The 25,152-nt window shown below is 36.9% G+C and overlaps 5 protein-coding genes across 5 annotated transcripts in view; all 5 read right to left on the bottom strand.

The window, feature by feature from the left end:
- Positions 1 to 1,487: 1,487 nt before the first annotated feature.
- Positions 1,488 to 3,182, bottom strand: LOC134843794 (WD40 repeat-containing protein SMU1-like). The gene has a single exon (XM_063860075.1). The coding sequence runs from the start codon at positions 3,170 to 3,172 to the stop codon at positions 1,640 to 1,642; it is 1,533 nt and encodes a 510-aa protein (XP_063716145.1). The 5' UTR covers positions 3,173 to 3,182; the 3' UTR covers positions 1,488 to 1,639.
- Positions 3,183 to 4,663: 1,481 nt separating this feature from the next.
- The window catches only part of LOC134843534 (rac GTPase-activating protein 1-like), a 66,908-nt gene continuing 46,419 nt past the window's right edge, over positions 4,664 to 25,152 (bottom strand). The window contains exons 2-9 of the mRNA XM_063859639.1: positions 14,446 to 14,609; positions 13,990 to 14,203; positions 11,838 to 12,072; positions 10,828 to 10,987; positions 9,855 to 10,165; positions 6,956 to 7,141; positions 6,210 to 6,494; positions 4,664 to 5,490 (exon numbers count right to left, since the gene is read on the bottom strand). Of these exons, the coding sequence (XP_063715709.1) occupies positions 5,238 to 5,490; positions 6,210 to 6,494; positions 6,956 to 7,141; positions 9,855 to 10,165; positions 10,828 to 10,987; positions 11,838 to 12,072; positions 13,990 to 14,203; positions 14,446 to 14,601 (1,800 nt within the window). The 5' untranslated portion in view covers positions 14,602 to 14,609 and the 3' untranslated portion in view covers positions 4,664 to 5,237. The remainder of the gene's footprint in view (positions 5,491 to 6,209; positions 6,495 to 6,955; positions 7,142 to 9,854; positions 10,166 to 10,827; positions 10,988 to 11,837; positions 12,073 to 13,989; positions 14,204 to 14,445; positions 14,610 to 25,152) is intronic.
- On the bottom strand, positions 14,850 to 16,151 carry LOC134844226 (trafficking protein particle complex subunit 13-like). The gene has a single exon (XM_063860809.1). The coding sequence runs from the start codon at positions 16,144 to 16,146 to the stop codon at positions 14,947 to 14,949; it is 1,200 nt and encodes a 399-aa protein (XP_063716879.1). The 5' UTR covers positions 16,147 to 16,151; the 3' UTR covers positions 14,850 to 14,946.
- On the bottom strand, positions 16,609 to 18,294 carry LOC134843535 (proline-rich protein PRCC-like). Its single transcript, XM_063859640.1, has 2 exons — positions 17,688 to 18,294; positions 16,609 to 17,409 (listed from the first exon to the last, which is right to left on the bottom strand). Exons 1-2 carry the CDS (start codon positions 18,211 to 18,213, stop codon positions 16,676 to 16,678), a joined length of 1,260 nt encoding a protein of 419 aa, XP_063715710.1. The 5' UTR covers positions 18,214 to 18,294; the 3' UTR covers positions 16,609 to 16,675.
- Positions 18,319 to 24,775, bottom strand: LOC134843536 (dynactin subunit 5-like). The gene is made up of 2 exons (XM_063859641.1): positions 24,592 to 24,775; positions 18,319 to 18,816 (listed from the first exon to the last, which is right to left on the bottom strand). The coding sequence occupies exons 1-2, from the start codon at positions 24,756 to 24,758 to the stop codon at positions 18,429 to 18,431; spliced, it is 555 nt and encodes a 184-aa protein (XP_063715711.1). The 5' UTR covers positions 24,759 to 24,775; the 3' UTR covers positions 18,319 to 18,428.

Here is a 25,152-nt window from a genome sequence, read left to right as displayed (position 1 = left end):
TTTGGGAATTGCCCGATTTGAGAGCATCAAGTCAAGGAGTTGCATAAAAAATAGGCTGAAAAATCTATAAGCTGCGCCCATTTTTTTAACAAATGCTTAATTTTCAATATTAGATCAAGTGTCTCTATTTAAAAGTCATCGAACGAGGTGCAAAAAAATGAAGTCAATCCGCTATAAATCAGTTTGTTCTATATAATAACACTTCAAATGCAATTTTTCCTACTAATACACAAAAAAAACACTCTAAATTCCCTATGCCACAAAATGTGGCTAAAAACTATTATTTGAAAACTCAATTAGGATGAGAATTTTCAAGTTTTAAAACATAGCCAACAAACAGTTGGAAAAGAGCCAATGAACGCAAGTAAATTGAACAAAAAACTGACATTTTTTTGGAAAAAATCTCAATTTTCGACTTTCAAAGAAAAAAGAATAGATGATCTGAGAGCTCTTTGAAGTTCTAGAACATTTTATGATTGACACGTATTTGACAAAAATAACCCAATTTGAGAAAGCTGGATTGATAAGTAAATTTTTTATTTCGCTGGAAAACCTGAAAAATAAGTTCCACTTTCGAAACTATAAGTCGATCACGTTTTTCGTGACCTTTACAATTTCGCGGTTCGATAGTGGAATTTGCCTTCCTTTAAACAAAGGAAATGAACTGAACTAAAAAGAAATCAAAAGTCTAACCGCAAAAAAGTAGATTTGAACCTGAACCAATTTTCAGACTTTTCTTGAAGAAAAATCATCGCGACCTATATAAGAGTCTGAATTACATTCATCAACTCTTAACAAAATTCCCGCTTCATTTTTCGCACCAGTTTACCATTGAAAGCGTAATTTAACCTAGGTGTGGAAAACGAATTTAAATTAAACTCCAAAAAAGTCTGATACGAAGACCGCCAAAAAAGCTAAAATAACGTGGAAACTAGGTTCCCACAAGACACCAATCAGAGCTGGAAAAAAAACAACACAAATTTTAATGAAGTCAAATAAAGAATATTCGGCGTGTATAAAGAATATTTGATATCAAACTAAACTAAATAGATTTCAAGAAATTTATTGAACGTTGATTATGTGATAAAAACAGACCGGTAAAAAAATCAAAATATAAATCTTGCTTGCATTCGAATTGATCTCGCTTTCGATTTTTTGTGATACAACCGAAAAAAGGGGCATACGACATTTTCTAAGGGCAAACTAAGACTTTCGTTGAAAACAGTCCCAAACGAATAAACACCCCTCTATAAGAAAAATTCCTTTCGCTCATTAACACTGTCTAGAAGTCAGAAACAATAGAAGTTCAATGGAAACACACAAAAAAAAGCAGCAAGACCCAAATACACTAATTCCTTCGTTCAATAGAATTTAAACCCATAGTTTATTCTCGCCTTACGGCCCTAACCGAAACAAAAAACTCCGAAGTAGATTTGTACTTTAAACAGACTGCTACATGACTTTCAGAAAAGGAAATTCAAAAACAATGAGACAAGGAACTTTTAAATTTGAAAACAAGAACAACTAATTCTCCGAAAAATACAATTACAGGAAGCATATCTGTGCTTGCTGCTATTAAAATATACTGAGAAGTTTATTCCAAGCACGAAGCATATCATATATCCTTTTTTTAAATTTTTCATGGTTTCCACAGTTTAAGCAATCCGTCTTCAGCAAAAGTCGAAATCAGATTATTATGTGGGTGATGCGCTATCCCAATTACGTCTTTTTCGTGGACGGTTAAAGTTCGTTCCAATTTTCCTGTAGTTGTGCTGAAGCAATAAAGCACCTTGTCATCTGCAATGCAATAGACCCATTCGCCTCGGGGTGATACCTCGCAACAACAAAAGTCTCCGCCCTCCCGCTTTCCCGAGGTGAAACTCCTAACTACATGTCCTTGTATATTCATAATGACCAATGTACTCGATTTATTGCACACGACAAAATGATCCGCGTTCTTAGCCAGGAGATGGACACTATTGACCGGAATGTCGCCTCCACCAATCGACTTGAATGTGTTTATACATTCGTTCGTTTTCACGCTCCAGATTTTTACTGACCCGTCTGATGATGCACTTAGGATGTAGTGTCCATCGGCGGAAAAAATGGCACAGTTCACAAAAGATGTGTGACCTTTAAACTCTTTGAGGATCTTTCCCGATTTCAGACCCTGGATTCGAATAAGCTGGTCGAAAGACCCAGTCAGCAACTGACTTGAGTCTTTTGAGAAGTTGATTGACGTCACGCCCTTGCTGTGCGCCTTCTCGAATCGTCTCAGACATTGTCCAGTTTGGATCTTCCATACTTTAATTTTCCCATCTTGGGATCCACTCGCTAACATTTCGGAATCGGTACTGAACGCTAAAGACAAAACTGCGTCGTCCATCAACATGAAGTTCTCGGCAGCCTGGTATTTGAGATCCTTTCTAATTTTTCCAGTTTGAAAATTCCAAACTTCTATAAAGCCATCGACGCTTCCCGTAACTAAGTACTGACCATCCGGCGAAAAAGTACAGCACTCAACGTGCGAAGTTTGGCCAAATTTGATCAACTTTGACATCTGAGTAGGGTACTTTTCCTCTTCCAATTCTTTTACAGCCGCTTTTCCTCGGAATACATCAATAACGGTTCCCGGAGGAAGCAATCCTTGATATTGCTGCCATTTTAACGCCTGCGTAAGCAAGGCGAGGAGTCTCGATGATGGTACTACGGTGACTTCGTTAGACAGTGCGTCTGCGATGGCTTGACGGCGCTTTTCCTTCGAACTTCCGCCGGTATAAACTTCACGCGGATCGAAGTATGACCGAGTCAGTAAATTCTCCAGGTTCACAAACCTGTCAGGGAACTGTTGCTTCATTAACTTCATTGGTTCTGTTTGTCTCAACAAAGTCCTCGCTGCCCCTAGTTCTCGCAACTCAATGAGCTCCAGTACAATCTGCTCATAGAGTTCGATCAGGGTTTTATCTGGTAACTTCAGGGGTTGTATGGCCTCCAAGACTATGTCCCAGTGGCCTGATATAATATCATTTGTAAACTTTTCAAGGTTGTCAACAGTGTTGAGAGATATCGTACTTTCCTCTTGGAGAACCTGCAACGTTCTCTTTAAGTTGTTTTCCTTCAGAAACTGTTCGATAAGACGAACGACATCTGATGATTCGATTTCAAGAGACATATCTTCTGAAAAAATTGAGCAGTAAGTTCGATTCCTGACTTTTTGTTTGTTGCGGAGCCAGTCAAAAATGTGAACCACAAAGATCGATGAAGCTTATGACCAATGAGTGCAACGACCAAACCTTTAAAATTACAGAAATGTCACGTCTTTTTAAGTTTGGCGTTTCACTGAAAACATTCATCATCTTGAAGCTCTTTGTGTTTCAAAATCTTAACGAGCAGACCACCAAAACAATACAGAGCATGAACAACCTTTGAGAAGTTACTCCCCCACTCCCCTGCCTGTAAATACACGGACTAAATACGTAAAAACTTACTTCGGTCATAAACACTTCAAAATACAAACCAACAACCTCGATTTGCCCTTCCTAATGTTATCAACTAACGATTATACCCCCACCTCACATAAGCATAATCAATTTCATGGTGTAACGAGTAATTTGATAAGGTACAGTAAAACGACAAAATATAATAAGAAGAGCTTAATTAGTCTGCCTGCCATCTTGAAATAAAATGGCAGGAGGGGGGAGTGGGTGGGAGCAACAGCTGAGTTTCCCAAAATTTTGCGTGCATAGAAAGCAAGATCTCACCCAAAACTTTTCGTGCAAAACCAAAAACTAATACTCGTACTACGTCTATTATAGAACACAAGCACCGTATTTCCCCCTATTTACCATTGTAGTACTCAGCCCGTGATATACACTAAAATTGCTGATGAAAAAAATCGCTCATTTTTAGGGTATTAGGATAGATTGGAATAGGGTAAAAAGTCTATAACGTTTTTAGTGACCTTCACACTTTCGCTTTTCGACAGTGGAAAGTGCCTCCTTTTAAACGAGGAAACGAACTGAACTTAAAAAGAAAAGAAAAACCAAACCGCGAAAAAGTAAATTTGAGCCTAACAAATTATAATTTTTCCCGAAAAAAGGGGAAAAAATATCACGACCTATAAAAGAGTCTGAGCTACGTTCATCGACTCTTAATAATTTTAATTATTTGTTTTAATTGAACTCGGAGCTCGACTCTGCTGATATAACTAATCGCTCATCTTATTTAATAATTGGATACAACGATACCTCGCCTAATATAACGATACAACGATAATATTTAAATTTATAGGTTCCATGCCAATCTACCCGATTCCAGTCTACCCCATGCATTCTACCCGGTGATTCAATCTACCCTATGCCAATCAACCCTATGTTTTTAAAACAGTTATATAGGTATAAAGGGTATAATGGTATAGGGTAGTTTGGAATGGGCAACTTGTCCTGATGATTTCAAGGGTGGATTGAGAGGAATTCAACACTAATCAATTAAACGCCCCTACCCCTGTGATACATTCCGACATCAATTTTTGGCCGACTAACCTCGATTATGTAAAAAAAGTGCCTTCGGCTTCAACATATACTAACTATTTCCCCCCGCCCCGACAAACTCGAAGATCGGCCTGTTGCTAGATTCAAGTGTCATGAGGGACACACTGATAAAACAAAACAAAAAACATTTTAATTGACTTAAATTTTATCCAAGTTCAACATCACAACAATTGAAATCAAACACAGCAAAAAACGTTTAAAATAATACAAATTTCAGACCACAAGGGTGTAAGTAAATTGAAGTAAACTTAAAATTTGTTAAATACTGATGCACGGTTACTCAAATTTGTTCAATCAAATCGCAAAACAAACGCGCCAGACTCTAAACGACAGAGGGTAGATTTAGAATACAGCAATAAAACCGAGCTCAACAACACTCGCTTCCCCAAATGAAAATGTTATCTATAACATATTATTTAAGGATTCCAAGTGAATTAGAAAAAAGGACTCATAAAAGAAACCGTCCAAGTTGAAGCACTTATCTGATCAGCAATCATTTTTAAATAGATTATTGAAGAGCTTTTCTCGAAGAGACTATTTTCATTTGGAGAAGCATTGCAGAGCCGTTATAATAATGCGCATTTCCCGCCACAACTATTTCTATATTACAATACAATTTCCAGGCGCTAAATCAGAATCAGATCTGATCTGCACGACGAGTCCTTGTGCTTTGCTCTATTTTCTCTGTCACCTCAAAGGAGACGTGAAATATCTGGAGCCTTTCGTGATTCCCACATTCTTATATCTGGTCCTGTGAGCAACTGCACTGCTTGGCCCGTACATCACAGGGGTATCTGAATCAGTTCCGGTTCCAGCACTATCTAGGAGTCTGTCTTCACTGATTGTCCTCAAAACAGCTCCTGGAGTCCGCGGAACTCCAGGGGTCATAGGGTTATCCGATTCAGATGAGGTTGCATCGGTGTCATGTTGGACACCGCCACTAAAAAGAAATCTTTGCTACTTCTCTAAATTATACTTTTTCGAAAACTGGGATCTGTAAGAACAGTAACAGACAATCGCGATTCAAGAGTAACACTGGGTACAGACAGAAAGTAACATTTTGATAAACTAACATTTTCAATTTCGAGAAATACCGCAGAAGGTTATTTGTACATCTAATCAAACACAAAGGACAACAAATCATCAACACAGAGGCGAAGCTGCGATTTGCAAACACTAGAGCGAGAATACGACAAAAAGCAGCTCTATAAAGTGTAAGACAAAGTAGAAAAAAGCCTCGAATTAGTTTAAAAAAATCAGCTACGACTCGAATTCGATCTGCGACCCATAGATTATGAGTCTCGCACACTTACCACTCAGCCACGGACGCTTAATGAATCACAAACAAACACTAGCCAAAAATAAAGCAGAGAACAGATGCATTGAAAATTCAAATACTACAGATCGTGATTATAGCAAAAGCGCCACCAAATAAATGAACCATATTTGCGAGTTAGCTTAGAAAAAAAGGTTTGTACTAATACACTAATGCTCGCAAGCTGGCTAGTGTAAACAAACACTGAAAGAAGAAAAATGGATCGTCATCTGTGCTTAATGCGACAGTCGTTACTACTGTACGCGTTGATACTTTTTCTCATAATCACAGCTGAGTTTATTCCTGTAGTTAAAATTGGACGACATTTAAAATTTAACGCATACCTGGAGCTGGGTGTTAGGAACTGACTCCAAAAATGCTCGGGTATCTCAAACAACCTCTGCATCACAAGTGGATGTCGCTTAGACTCCTCTAGAATCATCATCTGGTTGTCTGAATGCACACTTGCGAGAGAGTTTCGGATAAGTGTGGGTCCGAAGATCTTACTGAGGTTGTCGGTGCCCATAGAACAGTGCTTCCACGTTGAAACTCTCTTCAGATGGAGCATAATAAATGCTAGAGTGTCCCTATTGACATGCGGAAGCTCCGAGACGAGAGAAAGCAGCGTTCTGTAAACAGATAAACACATCACAGTAAACGCATTCTTCATCACATATAACTAGATACCAATCTCTTCTATCAAATTATCATTGCTAGTGCAATTTTGTTTCACTGAGATACAGGTTGTTTTTTAAGAAACCAAAAATTCATCAAATAAAGGCACTTTCAAAGGAAACAATTTCGAGGTAAAAACAATGAGCTTTTTGCTTAAGACACTATAAATAGCGTCTGTCATCAATCAACAACTTAAGGAAATTTCAATCTTAATTAGTCAAATCAAAAATCAAAAAAATTCCAACATGATTAACAGGTTCATTGTGTCTCCAATTACGATCAAAACGATTCTTAATATAAAATATCAAAAATGCAAAAAAAAGTAAATTCCTCCCAGTCCCCACTACATGATGGGAACAAAAAATTCAGTAGAAACAACAGGATAAAACAAATCAAGTTTTCAAGGTATATGTACGAAGTGGCTTCGGAGGGTGGCAAGTCTGCTACTGCCATGAAGTGGTCGTGGAGTCTGTATGTGACAATGGGTTCCTCCAGGCGTCTGATGAAGTCCTTCATAACACTGCACACTGTGTGCACATCATGGCCAGACAGGTAGGGCGTCTTGTTCCTCGAAATCTGGTCCATAATATCTCCCACAATCCTTAAAAACATACAATAAATTCTTACTTTAACCAACTTCTTTCATCTGCCACTCATTTTATAGCTTGCAAGTACACTCAGAGTTGAAGCAGCAGAATGATTTTTTTCTTGAAAAAAGTTCAAAACTATCTATCAAAACTTTCATACCTTTACCTTGATTTTGTCTCAAACAAAAACTCATTGAAAAAACATGCCAAGTAGGACAATTGCATGTTAATTTAGCATCGGAACAAAGCCGACAATTCTTGAGCAGACTAGGCCGAAAAAAAAACTTTAAAAGCACGAAGACAAGTTTCCAAGTCTCTATGAAAACATTTAGATTGAAACAAACGTTGCTCATCCAATCTGTCAAAATAAGGACGCTAAGCCGATATTAAATAAGCACAAATACTTTGAACCTGAATAAAGAGAAGAAAAAAAACGATATGCTGAAATCTGAGTCGTTAAACTTACAATCAACACATAAAAATTTCGTTTAGAACGGGCATTTAAAATGCCGCCATGCTCAAAAAAAATTCGCGTAAGTACAGTTAGTTAACGTAAGTACAGACTTGGGGATGACTGAAAATTCAGTCAGCCTGTGATCAAAAAAATTAAATGGGAAAAAAAAGTTTAGGGCCCGGTTGCAACACCCATGCTGATCGCAAGGATAAAAAATTTATTTGTTTAGGCTTGGCAGGAAGCTATGTCTTATTTCGATGTCAAAACAGTTTATTAACTTACAAATTTCACAGGAAAAATATCACAGCATCATTACAAACACAGAGGTGAAACAGGTGAAGAGGAAAGGAAAGAAGAGTCACTAAGTCCAAAGAAAACGGAAAAAAATTTCGAAGAAACCTCAACTAAAAAAAAACTCAAAATTATGTCTGGAAGCATGTTCTACTTACGGAAACCACGCCCAGAAACATCATTTGACGGCGTTTAACGAAAATTCAAACACATTTTTGAGCGACAAAAAAATGTTGTCATGAAAAACTAAGAACTACAATTTCTATTCTGAAACTTTCAACGTTTTGCGCAATCCGGAGGAAAACGTACAAATTATGGTTCATTCGAACGACCTAAAATTGGTTTAGTAAGCCGATAAATATAAGCCGAAATCAAAACAGGAAAATAGACAAAGTCAAGGCTAGTAGAGTTACAAACTGCAGGAGTAAATGAAATTATAGAAAAGTAACTCCAATGAAAACTGCATAGAGCAAAAAAAATCTACGATGTGGCAAATAAGCCGACAAAACATAAGCAAACAAACAATCCGCCGACAATTTTTTTGAAACTGAATAATTCCCGTTTAAAAAAAACAGGTCCTGGTCAGATTCGAACACAGGGCCTTTGCCGTATTCGTTACCTCCAGGTTAAGTGTGCCGTAGACGCTTACAATTAGAATTCATTGTGAACCAAGAGACCAGGTGTTATAAGTTGTAAACAAGTTGTTAACCCGATAAAGTCTATATTCCACTTTGATAACGTTGCTAATCGCAAGCGTTACAAATTCAATGAAAAACAAAGCCAACTGACATTTGGAAAAAGTAATGAACGCAAGAAAACAGAAAAAAAAGACTTGTTTTTTGAAAAACTCTCAACTTTCGAATTTCAAAAGAAAAAAACTGATGCTCTTAAAGCTCTTTGAAGTTCTAGAACAATTTATGACCAGTATTTTTTGACAAAATTGACCCGATTGTAGCAAATTGTAACAATCGGTGAATTTTTATTTCGCTTGAAAATCTGAAAACTAAAATCCACATTCGAACACAGAGGCGAAGCTGCGCTTCGCAAACACTTGCGAGAACACGACCAAAAAGCAGCTCAATCAACAGACATAAGAAAGTAGAAATAAGCCTCGAATTTGCAAAAACTCGAATTAGCAAAAATTTGCGACCTAGCAAATTTGAGTCTCACGCACTAACCATTCAGCCAAGGATGCTTAAAATCCCCAAAAACTAGCCACCAATAACGCAGCTACACATGCTAATAAATTATCAATTCGATGCAGGAAAAGTAGCACCAAATACAAAAAGATACAACTTTGCATGTAATAAATTGCAAATCATAAAGCCACATTATGCGTAAACTATGCTTTTCAAAAAATTGCGAGATATATTGCGTTAGAAAACTTCTGAAATCGAGATTTCATTGTAGTTATGTTGTTTGAAACAAATAGATTCTACGGTTCACCTCATGAAATAAAAATGCATCAACTGTGTAACTTATACTTATTCGAATGTCAAAGCACATGTTATGAATAAGCTGTAAAGGTGCAACAAATTGCCTATCATTTTGTATTGCCAATTCGATGCAGCAAATATTGTTGCTTTAGGTTGGAAAAAAAAATAAAGTTCGTACTATAACACTATGCTTCGCAAGTGTAAGTAAGAAGTCGATCACATTGTTTGTGACCTTCACATTTTGGCCGTTCAATACTAGAGTTTGCCTTCCGTTTTAGGAAAATAAATTAAAAGTCAAACCGCGAGAAACCAAAATTGAGCGTGAACAAATTTTATGACTTTTTCCTGAAAAAAAAAAACAAAAAACTCACCAAGACCTATATAAAATTACTCTGAATAACTATGTTTATGACAATGTTGAAGAGACAGATCATAATGATTGTCATGGTCAGCTGTTCTACTAAATTTACTTCTATTCGAACTCGAGTTTTTTATTTCGTTGGAAGTGGAAAAATTCCATATTGTTAGGCTGTCCAGGTTACTTGCCTGTGTGTTCCTGGGATTCTGTAGATGCCCGACTCTGTTCGGCCCCTCTCCTCAATTTCCTTCACAATTGCAGCCAACACTTGGGGCACATAGGGTGCATGGCTGGGACAGAAGTTCGCAAGAGCCCCTATTGACCTCTTGTCATTCGTCACATTCTTCGGACATGGTCGAGTTAGCGCATGTAATTTGCATGCTGTGTGACAGACGAACTTGCAATTCTTGCATTTTTGAGCTTCGTTTCCAAACTTCAGTTTCTTCCCACACTGAGTGCAGTCTTCTGCTCTCAGAATGGTTTTCTTAGTGAATGCGTGCTGAAATTGAACACTTAATACTCCTCGTATAGAATCGAATTGAATAAACACAGCCAACATAAAGCTGGAAAAAAGTCAATGAACGTAAGTAAACAAAAAAAAATCGACTTATTTTCTGACAATCTCAACTTTCGAACTTCAAAGAAAAAAATAGATGGCCTTGAAACTCTTTGAATTTCTAGAACAATTTATGATGACTCTTTTTTTGATAAAATTAACCCAATTTGAGAAAATTGGATCAATTAGTAATTTTTTTGTTTCGCTGGTAAATCTGAAAAATAAATTCCACCATCAAAACTAGAAGTCGATCGCGTTTTTTGTTACTTTTACACTTTTGATGTTCGAAACATGCTTCTGCTCGACTATTAACATATCAACGAACATAAGAAAAAAGTTTTTTTTCATCTTGAAGCTTTGTTGCAGTTTTTTGATAAATTGAGCCTACTTATTTCAGATCATCCATTTCGAATTTTTCAAAAATTTCTCAGCCAAGAAAACTTGTTAAGGGTAGGTCAGCCAGAAATGGCGGCCATAACAAAAAACCCAAGCGGGGATACTTTGAAAAGTTTTGGCAGCCAGAATTGAGAGGGGGTCGACCGCCTTCTCGGAACGCTACTGGCTATGACTTGAAACAGTTTAGTACAGCCTTAAAAACTACGTACCTTTACGCCTCCAGACAAACTTTCCAAACTGGCCGAAGATGAGCCCCCGCTGGGTAGAACAGGAGCACTTCCCACTTGCGCACTCAGAGGCCACTTATTAGAGTTCTCGTATCTCACGTGCTTCTGTTTAGGAGTCTCCTCTGGTAAGTGAACACTCGACCTAATGTAATTAATTTAGATTTATTTCAAAGATAAAAACACAATTTGAATATTAAGTGCGTTCAACACGAAGAATCCAACTCCAAAAACTTGCAAAAACATATCTTGAGTTAAAATATAAAAATCGCAGGTTAAAGAAGTGATTATCTGCTACGGTTTCCACCTAGCAGTCGAGAAGTCGAAGACCAACCATGATCCGCGCTTGTAGCTCAAAGTTGAGACAACATTACCCAGAACACAATGTTAACCAAAATTTGTGTGCATTTTTTTACACAGAGGCAAAGCTTCGCTTCGCAAACACTAGCGAGAACACGACAAAAAGCAGCTCTATAAAAAGGCAATAAGAAAAATTAGAAATAAGCATTGGGATTTATTTAAATTCGGCTACGTCTGAGATTCGAACCTGCGATCTAGAAATTAAGAGTCTCACGCACTAACCACTCAGCTTAATAGGTACCAAATACTGTGCACAAATAAAGCAGAGAACAGATGCTATGCAATTTCCAATTCTACAGTGAAATTTCCAAAAAAGTGAAGATTTTATTTGCGAGGTAGGTTAGACAAAAAGAAGGTTCGTAATAATACACTGCGCTGATCGCTAGTGTAATAAAGGCAAAACAGCTATTATCTGATAAAAAGTAGACACCTCGAATGCGAGTCATTTCCCTCGAGAATAAACCGTCGTTAGCTAAAACTGAAGGCTTATTGGGGAACCGTAAATTTGACTACTGCCTTTGCACGGATCTATGGTCTTCATTTTGATCTTCTTATAGCGAGCAGGGCTCTAAAAAAGCTATTGTTCGGAAAAACATTTACTGTTTCATAATATAAGATACGTGAAATATACCAACCTTCTTTTGCTCTTTCGTTGGATCTCTTTCATTTTCAGATCCTCTTCAGATGAGAGTCCCTCTGGCTGACTGCTCGTTTCCCCGTCACTGCACCAGGAACGATGAGCACCCAGATTGAAGTCTGGAGTTCGATTCCATTTGTCTGAGATTCTCGGTTTACTGCGTCGCACTGTCTTCTCTCGTTTCAGAGTGTGTTGCGAGGCAGCCATGTCCAGCAGTTCTCGGTCTTTGTCACCTGCAAAAAAGCATACAACTTTCCACAAATAAATCATCAATATATAGCATCAATTTACTATTAAAACCTTAAGGTAATGGGAACCGAAGACTATAACGCACCTCGCATTTCTTGGAACTTCTACTCGAAATCCATGAAAATTATCCACGCCACTTTTCAATAAAATTTTGTTAATAATTTAGTCTCACAGTCAACATATACTGCAAAAAAGACTACACTTGAATTTGGGGAAAATAGACAAACAATTCTTCTATTTGAGCAAACGTTAATTTTTTACACAGAGGCGAAGCTGCACTTCGCAAACACTTGCGAGAACACGACCAAAAAGCAGCTCTATCAAGTGACCTAAGAAACCGTAGAGAAAAGCTTCGAATTTGGTTCCGTGGACTGCTTAGCAAAAACCCGAATTAGCAAAAACCTGCGATCTAGCAAATTTGAGTCTCACGCACTAACCATTCAGCAACGGATGCTTAAAATCCCCAAAAACTAGCCACCAATAACGCAGCTACAAAAGCATCAAATACAAAAAGATACAATTTTGCATATAGTAAATCGCAAATCATAGAGCCACATTATGTATAAAGTATGCATTTCAAAAAAAATGCGATATATATTGAGTTAGAAAATTTCTGAAATCAAATTTTTAAATTGTTATGTTGTTTGAAACAAATAGCTTTCTTCGATTCACTTGATGAATTAAGAATGCATCAACTAAGTAAACTTATAACTATTCGAATGTCAGAACACATGTTATCAATAAGCTCTTAAGGTGAAACAGAATATCAAAGGTGCAACAAAATATCTAATTGCCAATTCGATGCAGCAAATATTGTTGCTTTAAACCGCAACAATAATTGCGACTTAAGTTAGAAAAAAAGAAAGTTCGTACTATAACACATTGCTTCGCAAGAGTAAATAGGCCCCCGGTCCTGCTCTCGTAATTTTTTTATTAGCCCCTCGGTCCTGCTCAGGACCCACCTTAGGGAGGGAGATGTCATCTTTTTCGCCGCTCCCACCTTGAGGAGGCGGATGACTCTAGGAACCCTTCAACCGTGACCGAAGTGGGATTCGAACGCATGACCCTCGTCTTACGAAACTTGTGCCAAACCCACTCGGCCACGGCTGCTTTAGCAAACGTAGTCCTTTCTACGTAGGGCATCCACCAGTGCAAAAATCTATCCGTGCATCCACTAGTTTTATGAAATATTCAACACCGACTAAGTCAAAAAAGGTTTTTTTTATCCGGCGCGTGCTCCCAATCAAAACAACTTTATATTGGCGCTAAAATCACCTTAAATTTGTATCGTTTTGTTTAAATCGTGGTGGACTGTTTTTGTGACGTTTAAAGAAAGACAGAAAGAAAGAATAAATTTCTCCGGTCAATCATAATATAAATTTGTCAATTCATCGTTATTATTCATTATTAAAATGAGACTCGGAGAGGTTAGACACCGTGGCCATGTGCACACACAAACGCCTACCCTAGCTATGCATGTTTCTTTCACTATCTTTCACATTTAATCTAAAAATTCCACTTAATTTCTCGAAATGATTTCACGCTTTGGTGTTAAAGTTCTGGATGTCAGACTGAGGATATGGTCGTTAGAATTCTCAGAGTTTCAAGATAATGCTGGTTCAAAAAATGATTGAAATTTTTTTTCAGTTTTTTGTTTTGCTTTTTGGTTTTTCCTTTTCTGCATTTTCTTTTGAGCTGTCTGTTACTATCTAGGTTACAAATGTACTATATAACATGGCAGTATCAGTTGTGAGTTATTTATAGAATTGTTTATCTTCGATAAACAGATTTTCACTGAAGAAATTATTTTGCTCAAATTTTTAATGTTTGATATTTAAGTTCACAGTATCTGTGTTTACGGGTAGCCTGCTAACCATGCTAGTACCAGAAGTTCTACTGACCTAATGCGCTCAGATGTCCATCTCGATTTGTATTGCCAGAGTTGATCAGTTCTTTCAACAAAGCAATCAGTCTCGTGTAGTCTTCTAGTTCCCGCTCATACTTCAGTCTCAACTCTGCCTCCGAACTAACTGTGTGTCTGACGTCATCCAATGAGAAATGGAGTCTTTCCACCTCTGCTTTTAGCTTCATATTTTCGGCTTTTAGTCTGTTCACCTAATAACCAAACAGTTTTCACTTAAGTCACTCAAACGGGGCAGACATCCAATGGTTCACTTAGCATAGAGATATTTCAGATAGTTGGCAAACTTTTTTCTTCCCGCTTCTCGGATGTATTTAATATTTTTTGCATCCAAGTTTCTGATGACTGACTACAATATCGTTTAAAAAATATCAGTTTAAAAATTTTTTTCTCAGTGTATCTATGGTTAAACAGAGAATTCGATGCGACTTGTTACCTCGTCTGAGTTGACGAGGAAGCTGGCGTGGTAGTGTTGGAGGATCTCGAGAATGCGGACCATGCTGGACTCTGTCGAGTGCTGCAGAGGTCTGTGGTTAGACTGCAGCTCCATAAGCTTCTCTCTAGCTAACTTCACTTTAAATTCACTACTCATAACTAACTGCAACACAAAACCAATATTTTAACTCAGCGCTCGAGAGAGAAAACAATAAGACATATCTTAAAAGATTGAGATTTCGGACCAACAATTCGCAAGAAAAGGCACTAACATAGGAGTTATTCAGCTCATAACTACCAATCACTGTTGTGCCCCCTCTGTTGAAATTAAATGCCATTTATCAGGGCAATTCTCAATTACGCCTAAGCTGGACATAGAACAATAACTCTTCTGATGGAATGCAGGCTTAATTACACTACATAATTACGATAAAATAGATTTCATTTAAATATACTCAAGAAACCAAATGAACCAACTTTCTAGATTAGCACCAAACTGTAATCACTGCGAAGTCACATAAACAGTTGTAATATTATTGAAATCATAAGTCTTTCTGAGAAAAGAGTCGAACAGTTTGAAACCACTTAAGATATGGCTGCCAGGGTAGGATGCCACCATCATGGCATCAAATTTAATCGAGGCCCCCGTCTTGCTGTCTAGAGATCCGAGACTCCTTCCCGACACTCCCAACCACCTCAGGGGGTTCGCCTCCAAGTTCTGAAAGTGCACCTGCAGTTGCAACAACCTGTCACTGCAGTTGATTATATTCAGCGTGATTGGAAAAGGTATTTCTGATTGGATCACATGGGGTAACTTTTCCACGGTAACCCTGATTTCACCTGGATTCAGAACTCTTCTCAACAAATTACTTGTCTGAAGTCTTCCACGTTCTCCCATTTGCGTTCGCCATGTTATGTCTAACTTGCCGGCCACTTGCCCTTCAACTGACCTGTGAATTGCATTTGGGTTTTCAGGTGTCAATTTGTATATGTATTGTCTCATATCGCGAGGGTTCATATACGATACACCGTCGAAGCTATAAGACGCGTTGTTCATATCTGTAACTTTGTACTGACTCGAAGGTTCGAACAAAACACTTTCCATAACCATGGGGACGCTTGTTATATTCTGGATCTGGGCTTGTAAGTAAATATCGTTGGTCAATGGATTGAAGAAAGTGGTTTTCACGTCTAGTGGTTTGGCAACTTGAAACTTTTGATTCTTTTTGAATTTGTTCTTTTCACCGGTCAAAGTCACATAAGACACATGGACTACGATGTTGTGTGCTCCTATATCTTTGATTTCGTGATTAAGTACTATGTCGATTGAAGTATCCGCTTCCAGTGATTCTAATGGAGGGTTCCCGGAATTCAGAAGATGGGTCGTCGATGTAGTCTGAAGATCAATTTTTACAGATACATCTTTTACTTTCTGGTGACTATCGTTCGTCACTGTGACATAAAACGAGTAGGTTTCTCCGAGGTATACGCTTCCAAGCACTGTCGGTAATAACATCATTTGCGAAGTTGCAAGAGGTTTCTCGCATTCAGTGATGTCACGAATGTCCTCAAGAGCCATGCCTGGTGAGTCCCTCAGGTCTGATTTGATAGGATGACACTGGACGAACGAAGGCTTCGATAGCCGGTGCATCTTGACAGACAAGTAGTGATCTCTGTTAGATGCTGTTTCGGGAGGCATCATTTTATGATCTAAAAATTTAAGTATACTTTTGAAACAGTCATTGAGATGAGATACTGATATCATTTCATCACATTTTTCACACCGAGGCGAAACTGCCCTTCGCAAACACAAGCGGGAACGCGACAAAAAGCAGCTCTATAGGTGCAATCAGAAAAAGTAGAAATAAGCCTCGAATTAACAAAAAATAAATCGAATACATCTCGGATTCGAACCTACTGCGACCACAAGATTATGATTCTCACGCACTAACCACCCAGCCACTGACGCTTAATTGATGACAAAAACTATTCACAAATAAAGCAGATAACAGATGCTATGCAATTTCCAATGCTAAAGTGAAATTTCCGTATAAGTGAATAATTTCAATGAACACTTCTTTGCGAGTTAGGTTAGAAAAAAAATAAGGTTCGTAGAAATAATCTACGCTGATCGTTAGTGTAAACACATTGCAAGACTAAAATATCAAAGATAAAGGTAAATTCCGTGTCTAAATCTACAATTTTACGCCTCCAAACCAAAATGTTTCAAATTAAAATCCGTATTTCATCTGAGTCGCCTTTCTGTTCATTCGGTTATCTGCCCACTGGTTTTTCAACTGCACTTCTCTCGCCTTGGCCTGAGTGACGAGCCAATTAAGCTGGTGCTTGCTCTTCGCTCTTCTCTGGGTTGGATCTCCTTTGTCGCCCTGTTGCCCGGGTCCAAATCCAGTCGTCTGCTCCTGTTCTTCCGAGAGTCCTTTCGTAATTTGTATGCTTACATCTTCAAGCTGATCTTTAGCATTGACATCCACAATCTCAATATTTTCTTTCTTGCGTCTGCCTTGAAGTCTCTGCAGTACTTCCGAATCCAAATTGCTGCTAACAGTAGCATTTGACATTGACAAGGTACTACTATTAGAAACTTGATCGTAAGACGCTGACGTTTCTTCTGGAGACACTTCATCGTCGTAATAACTTTCAGTCCAACTATTTTTATTTTCACTCGCAGATGGGTCAGAAAAGAAGCCATTTGTTAGCGATCTACTAGAGTGAGGCTCACTTTCAGATAAATTAAAGTAAGACACCGGTTCTGCTGATTCTGAAGTTTTCTGTTCCTGAGAATCGCATTCTTCATTTACAGATTCTGAAGTTGTTATCTTTGTATTTGAAGATTTTTCTGTAGATTGATTGGTACCTGCTAGTCTTTTTCTGTTCTTTACGGAATCTGGCACCATAATTTGACTCTTCTTTAGATCTATCGATGTTTTGGCTTTGGGTAGTGAACCTGAAACGATTACGAATTGTAAGATACCTTATTAACGCTAAAACACACCTCTTATAAATGATCCTTTTAACGCAAAAACTTGAAAAACTTTAACGCAAAAACAGAATAAAAAAAGTAGCGCCCATCAAATGCTTTGTTAAAATCTTTAAGCATCTGATTTCGGTTAACCAAAACTTCTTTCAAAAATACGTGGCAAAAAACCACAGCTTAAGAATACCCAACGATTAATCGTTACATTTCTTTACAGGCCAATAATGCACCATTGAGAATACACTTGCATAAGAGTGGGTTGCTGAATTGCGCTGCTTCTGGTGCGTCGCTTGCAATCACGGGTGTCTTCAAATTCGACACTTTAGCTGACTTGAGATCACTGCTTTGAGCGTCTTCGTCTACGTCAGAATCATCTGATTCCTTTTCGTTTTCGGATCCAGACTTCGCTTTTTTGGAACTCCCGGTAAGAGATGTTAGTTTTTTGGGCAGAAGAAATTCGTTGAAGACAGATTCAGTCATCTTCACTCTTTTGCGTTTAGGCGGTGGAAGACCAGACAACAAGTCACTAACTGATGCAGAAAAATTTAGGGAGGAGAGTATTGATGTTGGTTCTTCATCCTTCAAAATGCTACTTTCCTCTACAATAGCGAGTCCATTGCGATCACATTCAACTTTGTTACTAGAACTTTCGGCTGCTTTCGAGCCTTCAACGATCTCTGCTTTGTTCGTTTCTTTCGAAATAACAGTTGACCTGGCGTCGTCATCTGATTCTGACTCACTATCAGAAGCTCCATAATTTACTATTGAGAGCATAATCACAGCATCTTAAACATTAAAATTTGGATATGACCTCTAGAACACCTTGAGATTAATGAAGGGTAACTTTCAACTTTGATCAACTTCAATTCAAAACAAATATATTGCAATTTTTGAAAATTAGAAAGAATACCCCTTCTCAGGCAGAAATGATTAACGACTAAAAATAAGTTTTTTATATTCAATTTATAATTAAAATCACATCTCTTTGATCACGTAGTCGACGTTGAGACAGGTCTAAAATTCGCGTAATAGTTCCTACAGGCCTCGTTCATCAGAAACTGTTGCGTCTCTGGCAAATCATCAACCCACTGTGCTGGCGAGCCTCCAAATATTGCAAAAGTTGGAACTACCGTATCTTGAGGAAGATAAGATCCGGGTAAGATAGCACAACAATCGCCCAGCTTGGCTCTTTTGCCGATAACCGATCCCTTCCCTATATGGACATAGCTTCCAACACTGGTCGCCTGAAGGATCACATCTTCTTCGACGTAAACACAATCTCCTATCTGCACAGGAATGAATGAAATCTTATTGGCTGATCGTTTCGAGGGCGGTCGGATCACAGACCGTTCACTGATGACACAATTTCGTCCAAACCTAAAAAAACTCCATGACATTCAACATCTGATATAATCTATAATCTGAGCTCACCTTTTATTCATGTTGTCCTGGCCCTTAGGACACAGACACAATCAACATAATCACTCATCCTAATACATAATCATACACCTACACGGGCATCTGCATACAAAAGTGAATAACAAAAAAAATGAAACCAGGGTACTTAAAAATTCAAGCTGTACTTTTCTGATCAACTCAAATTTCGCTGCTGATGACTATAACTTATCGTCCATTTGGTCAATTAAATTGTAGGTAACTTAAAAACAGGAAAATGAGAACAAATTTGTTGATTAAAAAACACGAAACATTAAATGAAAATCACTTCTTTCATTAATGCTTAAGATGTCTAAATCAAAGATGAAGCATATCAAATAGATAAACTCTCAGGTAAAAATATGGGAAAACACCGATGAGACAGAACCGACAAAAGTTGAGACACTTTCAATTACCTCGATTACATTTAAAAAACTCTTTAATAAAAAATATAGAAAGAGTTATAGAAATACCTTAAATTCAGACTGATTTCAGTAAAATTTAATTTAAAGCCGAAAAAAAACAACCAATTTGATACCACTTTCGTACTTAAAGAGTTTGATTTATCCTATCCATGACACTTCCAAAAACTTTATTTGAACGCAGGCGAAGCAGCGTTCGCTTTACTTGCAATGAACACAAAAAGAAATAACAAAATCCAAAAAAAAATACAGAAGAAATAAATTCTTTTCAGTTTCCCTAAACAAAGCGTCCAGGCAGTTTCAAAGAAAAAACATATATCACCTTAACGCTCTTTGAATAAGCTAATTGAATTGAACAGTGAACTTTTCATCGCTGACACTTCTGTAACAAAACCAACCCAATTCCAAAAAATGGACCAATAAGTAATTTTGTATTCGTGTGTGATTATCTTAAAAGTTATCAGGTTATCTTCAAAAATATATCAGATTAAAGCTCTTTGAATTTCAAGAACGGTTCATTATTGAAATTTTTCTTAAACTAAGACAATTTCAGAAAACTGGATCAATGGATACATTTTTTATTCGATTGGAAAATCTTAAATCTAAAATCCACTCTCAAAACTAGAAATCGCTCAAGCTTCGTAATTGTAGAGCGCAATTTGCCAAACTTTTATCACATTAATTTGAAACAAACTCGAAAGTTTCAGATAAACTAAATTGCCTCCTTAAATTCATTAATAAGTATGATGTACTTCTGTGGTGTATTTTAAGATTTTTCCTTTAAAAAAAAAAACAAAAAAAATCATCAAGACCTAAATAAACGAAAATCTTTTCTTTCTTTTACAAATATTTTTCAAGTTGATTGTAATGCACGTTTTTTTGCGCCATTCGCACTTTTGGTATTGAAGAGTTTAATTTACAATTTCTTCCTCCATGGAGTAAAAATTTCTTCCTCCATGGACACTTAACTATAGCCAACTATTCCCATTCTAGTACACCCGTTCAGCAGAGAATGGCAGCCAAATGCTTATTCGACAGGGAAGAAAATGACAAGAGTTAACATTCTCAAAATCATTCAATTTCGAAGCTAGGATCGTACATCAGTATCGCTTACCGAGTGGCAAATGAGACGACAAACTTACGGCAGAAGGCCCTTTAGACAAAAATTGCCGACAGAATTTGTCAAAATAAAACAAGAAATACATACTTTTTGCGCTTCAAAATACAGACTATAAGACGACTAAGCCGAAAAAAACACACAGAGGCGAAGCGGAGCTTCGCACCACTTATGATACAACACAATCATAAATAATCATGAAAATGAAACAAAAAAAGATGAAAAATGTTGAAAAAAATAGGTGAACAAAAAATTTCGCATCTCTCAATGAAGAACACCTAGGGTTCAGCTAAAGCAGGAGGTAATTTTTTTAACATTCTTTGAATTTTTTGGATGAAATGCGTAATTTCAAAAAATAAACTTTGCCCAAAACCTTCATTGTTTCCCAATTTTCGAAACTTTCACTTGTTTAAAGGTCATAACTTTTTTCTAGAGGAAACTGGGCGTAGCAAATTATAAAGTTAAGCTTTCAACAACCTGTTGGGTCGTTTAAACCTATGATACCAGTTTTGAGAGGATAGTTATCGAGAAAAAGACAAAACGGTCAACAAATTAGAGAGCTGACATTTCCGAGAAACATAACTTTTTGTTTAAAAAAATTGGGCGTAGCCGCTTATGTAGAAGAGATGCAACTAATCTGTCATTTCGATTGAACTCAAAAACCTAGATTTGGCTGTATAGTTCCCGAGAAAAGTCGAAAAGTTTTCAAAACCGGTCAAAAAAATCAAAATTCTGGCTTTTCCGAGGGTCATAATTTGTTTTTTTTTTTACAAAAATTTAGGCTTAGTCGCATTTGCAAAGAAACTCCCTGCAACCCGCTCTTTGGATTGAACCCCAAATCTCAGATATAGAAGGGTATCTTTTGGTCGAAATTACGAAGCGGAAACAAGGCAGACAATCTTTGAGCAGACACCAGTTGAGCCAGAAACTACTCTGTGGGAACTAGTACTTAGCCAGAAGTTAAGTTTGAATTTTCAAGAAACTGAGCATGTTTGGTTGCTGCAGAAATGATTCAACTGATTTTGTTAAACTAATTGTTAACTAGAAAAAAACTATATTCCAGTTTGATAACCCTTACTTATTGCAAACGTAATAAACCGAAACCATTTCAGTGAGGAAAAAACAGACAAATAAAAAAGAAATGAGTTAACACTCAACTCAGATTTTGTAAACTCACAAGAAACAGAACGATATGTCACTTAAAATTAAAGTTGTTTCAGAAGAATATTCAATATATAGGAATTTAAACCGACAAAAAATCATCAGACAAACGATAGTACAACTATTCAGAGTTTCACAGAAAAAATTCAAATTCATACCTATCGGAAAACCCAAGCTCCGGTCAGTAAAACAAAAAACGCCATCATAAAAATGTCGGAAAATAAAACTTGTGAATTCAGCCGACAAAAAATATGCAAACAAATTATTGTCCTCTTTTTTTTAAAAAAACAAGCTCTGGTTCCTTTTCGTGTGTAGAACCCGAGACCTTGAGATACCAGAGCACGCGAAAAATCTCAACACCAAGTAACAGGGGTTTCCTACAAATTCAAACTCAGATTTGTAGGAAAAGTTCGTTTCGACAAAAAAGTCTTGCTCCCATTTAGAAGTCACTTGCTCTCACAAAAGAAAACACAGGCAGCAGACAATTAGAACAGTCAATAAACGCAAGGAATCAAAACAAAAAATCTAAAAACTCAAAAACTAGATCTATCAAAAAGAAACAGCCAACTGACAGTTTGGAAAGGAGTAATGATCGCAAGTAAACAAAAAAACACTGACTTTGTTTAAAATTCTCAGTTTTCTAATTAAAAAAAAACTAAATTCTCTCTAAGCTCTTTGAGCTTCTAGAAAAAATTATGATTAAGCTTTTTTGATAACATTAACCCAACTTGAGCAAACTGGATCAATATATAAAATTTTTATTCTGCTGGAATTCTAAGAAGTAAATTCCACTTTTGAAACATCAAATTATTCACGTTTTTAGCACCATTTCTACAACTGTTTGTATTTCTGCTATTTGCGTAGCTCTCAGCAGATGAATTTCAATTGAACTCAAAAGGTGCATATTTACCTGAGTGCATTCATAAATGCATTAATATGTATGAATGCATATCTGTAGTTATTAGAGCATTTTAAGATTTTTCCTGAAAATAAAACAATAAAAAATCACCACGACCTATATAAGAGTATTCAATACAAAGAGTATTCAATACATTCATTACTCTTATTTAGGATAGTTTTGAAACAAACATACCAAAATGATAAAAAACATGCCGAAATTATTCAGCCGAAAAAGGTTGTAGTCCGCCCTCAGTCTGAAAACTCCTGAACACATACGCAAAAAAAATTCGCTCGTCGAACGACGCAAAATGAGGCCAATAAGGCAATTTAAGAAAGGCCAAAACCTATCAAACCGGACAAAAAATTACAAATTTTAACAAATCGAGTGGATAAATTTACAATTAAAATAAAAAGAAAATTTCGACAGAGGCGCAGCTGCGCTTCGTGAACACTAGCGAGAATACGGCAAAAAGCAGATCTAGTTTTCTACACAGAGGCGAAGTTGCGTTTCGCATACACAAGCAAAAACATGACCGACAACGCTACTGGAAAAAACTGAATGAGTGAAACTTTGAGTCTACAAAAATTCTTAAGTGACGCACGCCAGTTATGAGTGTACATAATTGCTAAGTGACGCAAGCCAATTATGACGCATTAGCAGTACTAGTCATTTGAAAACAAATTTTCCAACTAACACGCCTCAATTTAAAAAGCGGACGCGTTTTTACTTATATACGAAGAAGTTCATTAAAAAATCTGACCCTGCCCAGGTTCGAACCCTCTTATTTTGCAGCTGGTCTCCTTCCCTAACTCTACGCTACAGAACCATGATACCTTGAAGTTAAAGTGCTATTTGTAACATAATAGTCCGTGTTAATACCCATAGCATTGGCTGTACTTAATACCTGGATCAAAATGAACACTTTCAAAAAGAACACATTTTGTCGCAACAATTGCATCGCAACAAAATTCGCGACTTAGGTTGGAAAAAACACAAAATTCATACTATAACACTAGCTATGCTTGTGTTAAAAAGTACAATAAAAAAGACTCGAATTAGTAAAAAAAAAAGATTCGGCGACGTCTCGGACTCAAACCTACGAACTAGAAATTATGACTTCACGCACTAACCACTCAGCCATGGACGCATACTCTATTACATACACTAGCCACCAACAAAGCCAAGAACAGATGCTATGAAATTTCCAATGCTAGAGATCGTGATTATGGCTAAAAGACGCACAAGTAAACACTTATATTTGCGAGTTAGCTTAGAAAAAATGAAGGCTCGTACTAAAACACTGCTCGCTAGCATAAATAGGATAGATATTTAACATTCTAGCAGGAACAAAATTTGTCTGTTGCTGTACTGTTGTTGCTAACAGATTCTTCCAGTAAATGAGTCCAGACGACTTCTGTGAACAAATTTTTTTACGGGAAAAGTCTTGTACCGATTGTGTAATAATTGAAACTACTTTCAAAGTTTTTTTTTTGATTTTTTATTTAACTTTTCTATCAAAGGAAACATAAATCGGACATATAGATAGATATCCTTATAATACAATAGTTATTTTTAGGAGGCAAGGAACTTGAAAGGCGATGAATTTTTGGCTTTTGATTTCTTTTTTCGCAGTTTGGCTTTTGATTTCTATCTAAGTTCAGCTCATTTCCTTAGTTCAAAATTAGGCATTTTAACAGAGGATATGCACTCAAATTGAAAAGAAACCAAAAGTCTTAAACAACAAATTTCAAGATTTTTTACTGAACAAAAAAAATCATCACGACTTATTTAAGAGTCTTCACTACATTCATTGCCTCTTTAAAATAACTATTGTACTTTAGGGATCTCCTTTACATGACCGATTTATACTTTTTCTGATAAAAAATGAAGTTGAACAAAATAAACCCAAAAAAAACTCTGAAAGCTATTTAAGCCTAACAGAAAAAATATTTCAGAACAATTAACCTATGTTACCTGATTATTGGTTGAAAAAATCTGTACCCTACTTGATAGCACTTGCTAATCCCAAGAGTAACAATGCAAAACAATGCGAGTTCAGAGGGCACCAAGCGCTCAACAATGCGAGAAGCAGTTAGTTTCTAATAATATTTTCGTACCTGCATCCCGCCAAGTCGCCTCTGATGATGCAGTTCTGGTGTATGATGCTCTTGCCATTGAGTATGATGTTCTGACTGCCACAAAGCACTGAGTTTCTGCACACCTTATTCCCAGAGGCGGTCTCTATGTACTCCTGCGACACATAAGTCTTCTCGGGTAATTCCATGATCCCGAATCACAACTAAATCTGGAATTTAAATTGACCATTTTATATTTTCGTTGACTATTTTCCAAAATTCGGACTCCCGCAGGCAAACTTGCATTTTCATACCTTTAATGACACACTACACCTTGAAAACTTTATTTTTCATTAACCCTTCCCTTCTCTACTTTAGTTTGAGTGATTATTATTATAACATTGATAAATTAGCTTCTCTGCTGTTTGCTCAAAAACCGTCTCGGATTTCTATAGAAGATTGATATAAACGAATTATATTTGATCTATTATATATAGTTCGACATTGGAATAATTTGAATTTACCACATCCTTGTACTGTGATATACTATAGTGTAGACTGAACAATTAATTCGAACTTTTGTCAGATAAAAAAAAAATTTTC

The sequence above is a fragment of the Symsagittifera roscoffensis genome, chromosome 4 (assembly GCF_963678635.1).
Source record: "Symsagittifera roscoffensis chromosome 4, txSymRosc1.1, whole genome shotgun sequence".
Lineage (NCBI taxonomy): Eukaryota > Metazoa > Xenacoelomorpha > Acoela > Convolutidae > Symsagittifera > Symsagittifera roscoffensis.
The sequence above is the reverse complement of the archived record's forward strand: the minus strand, read 5'-3'. Positions and strand labels throughout refer to the sequence as shown.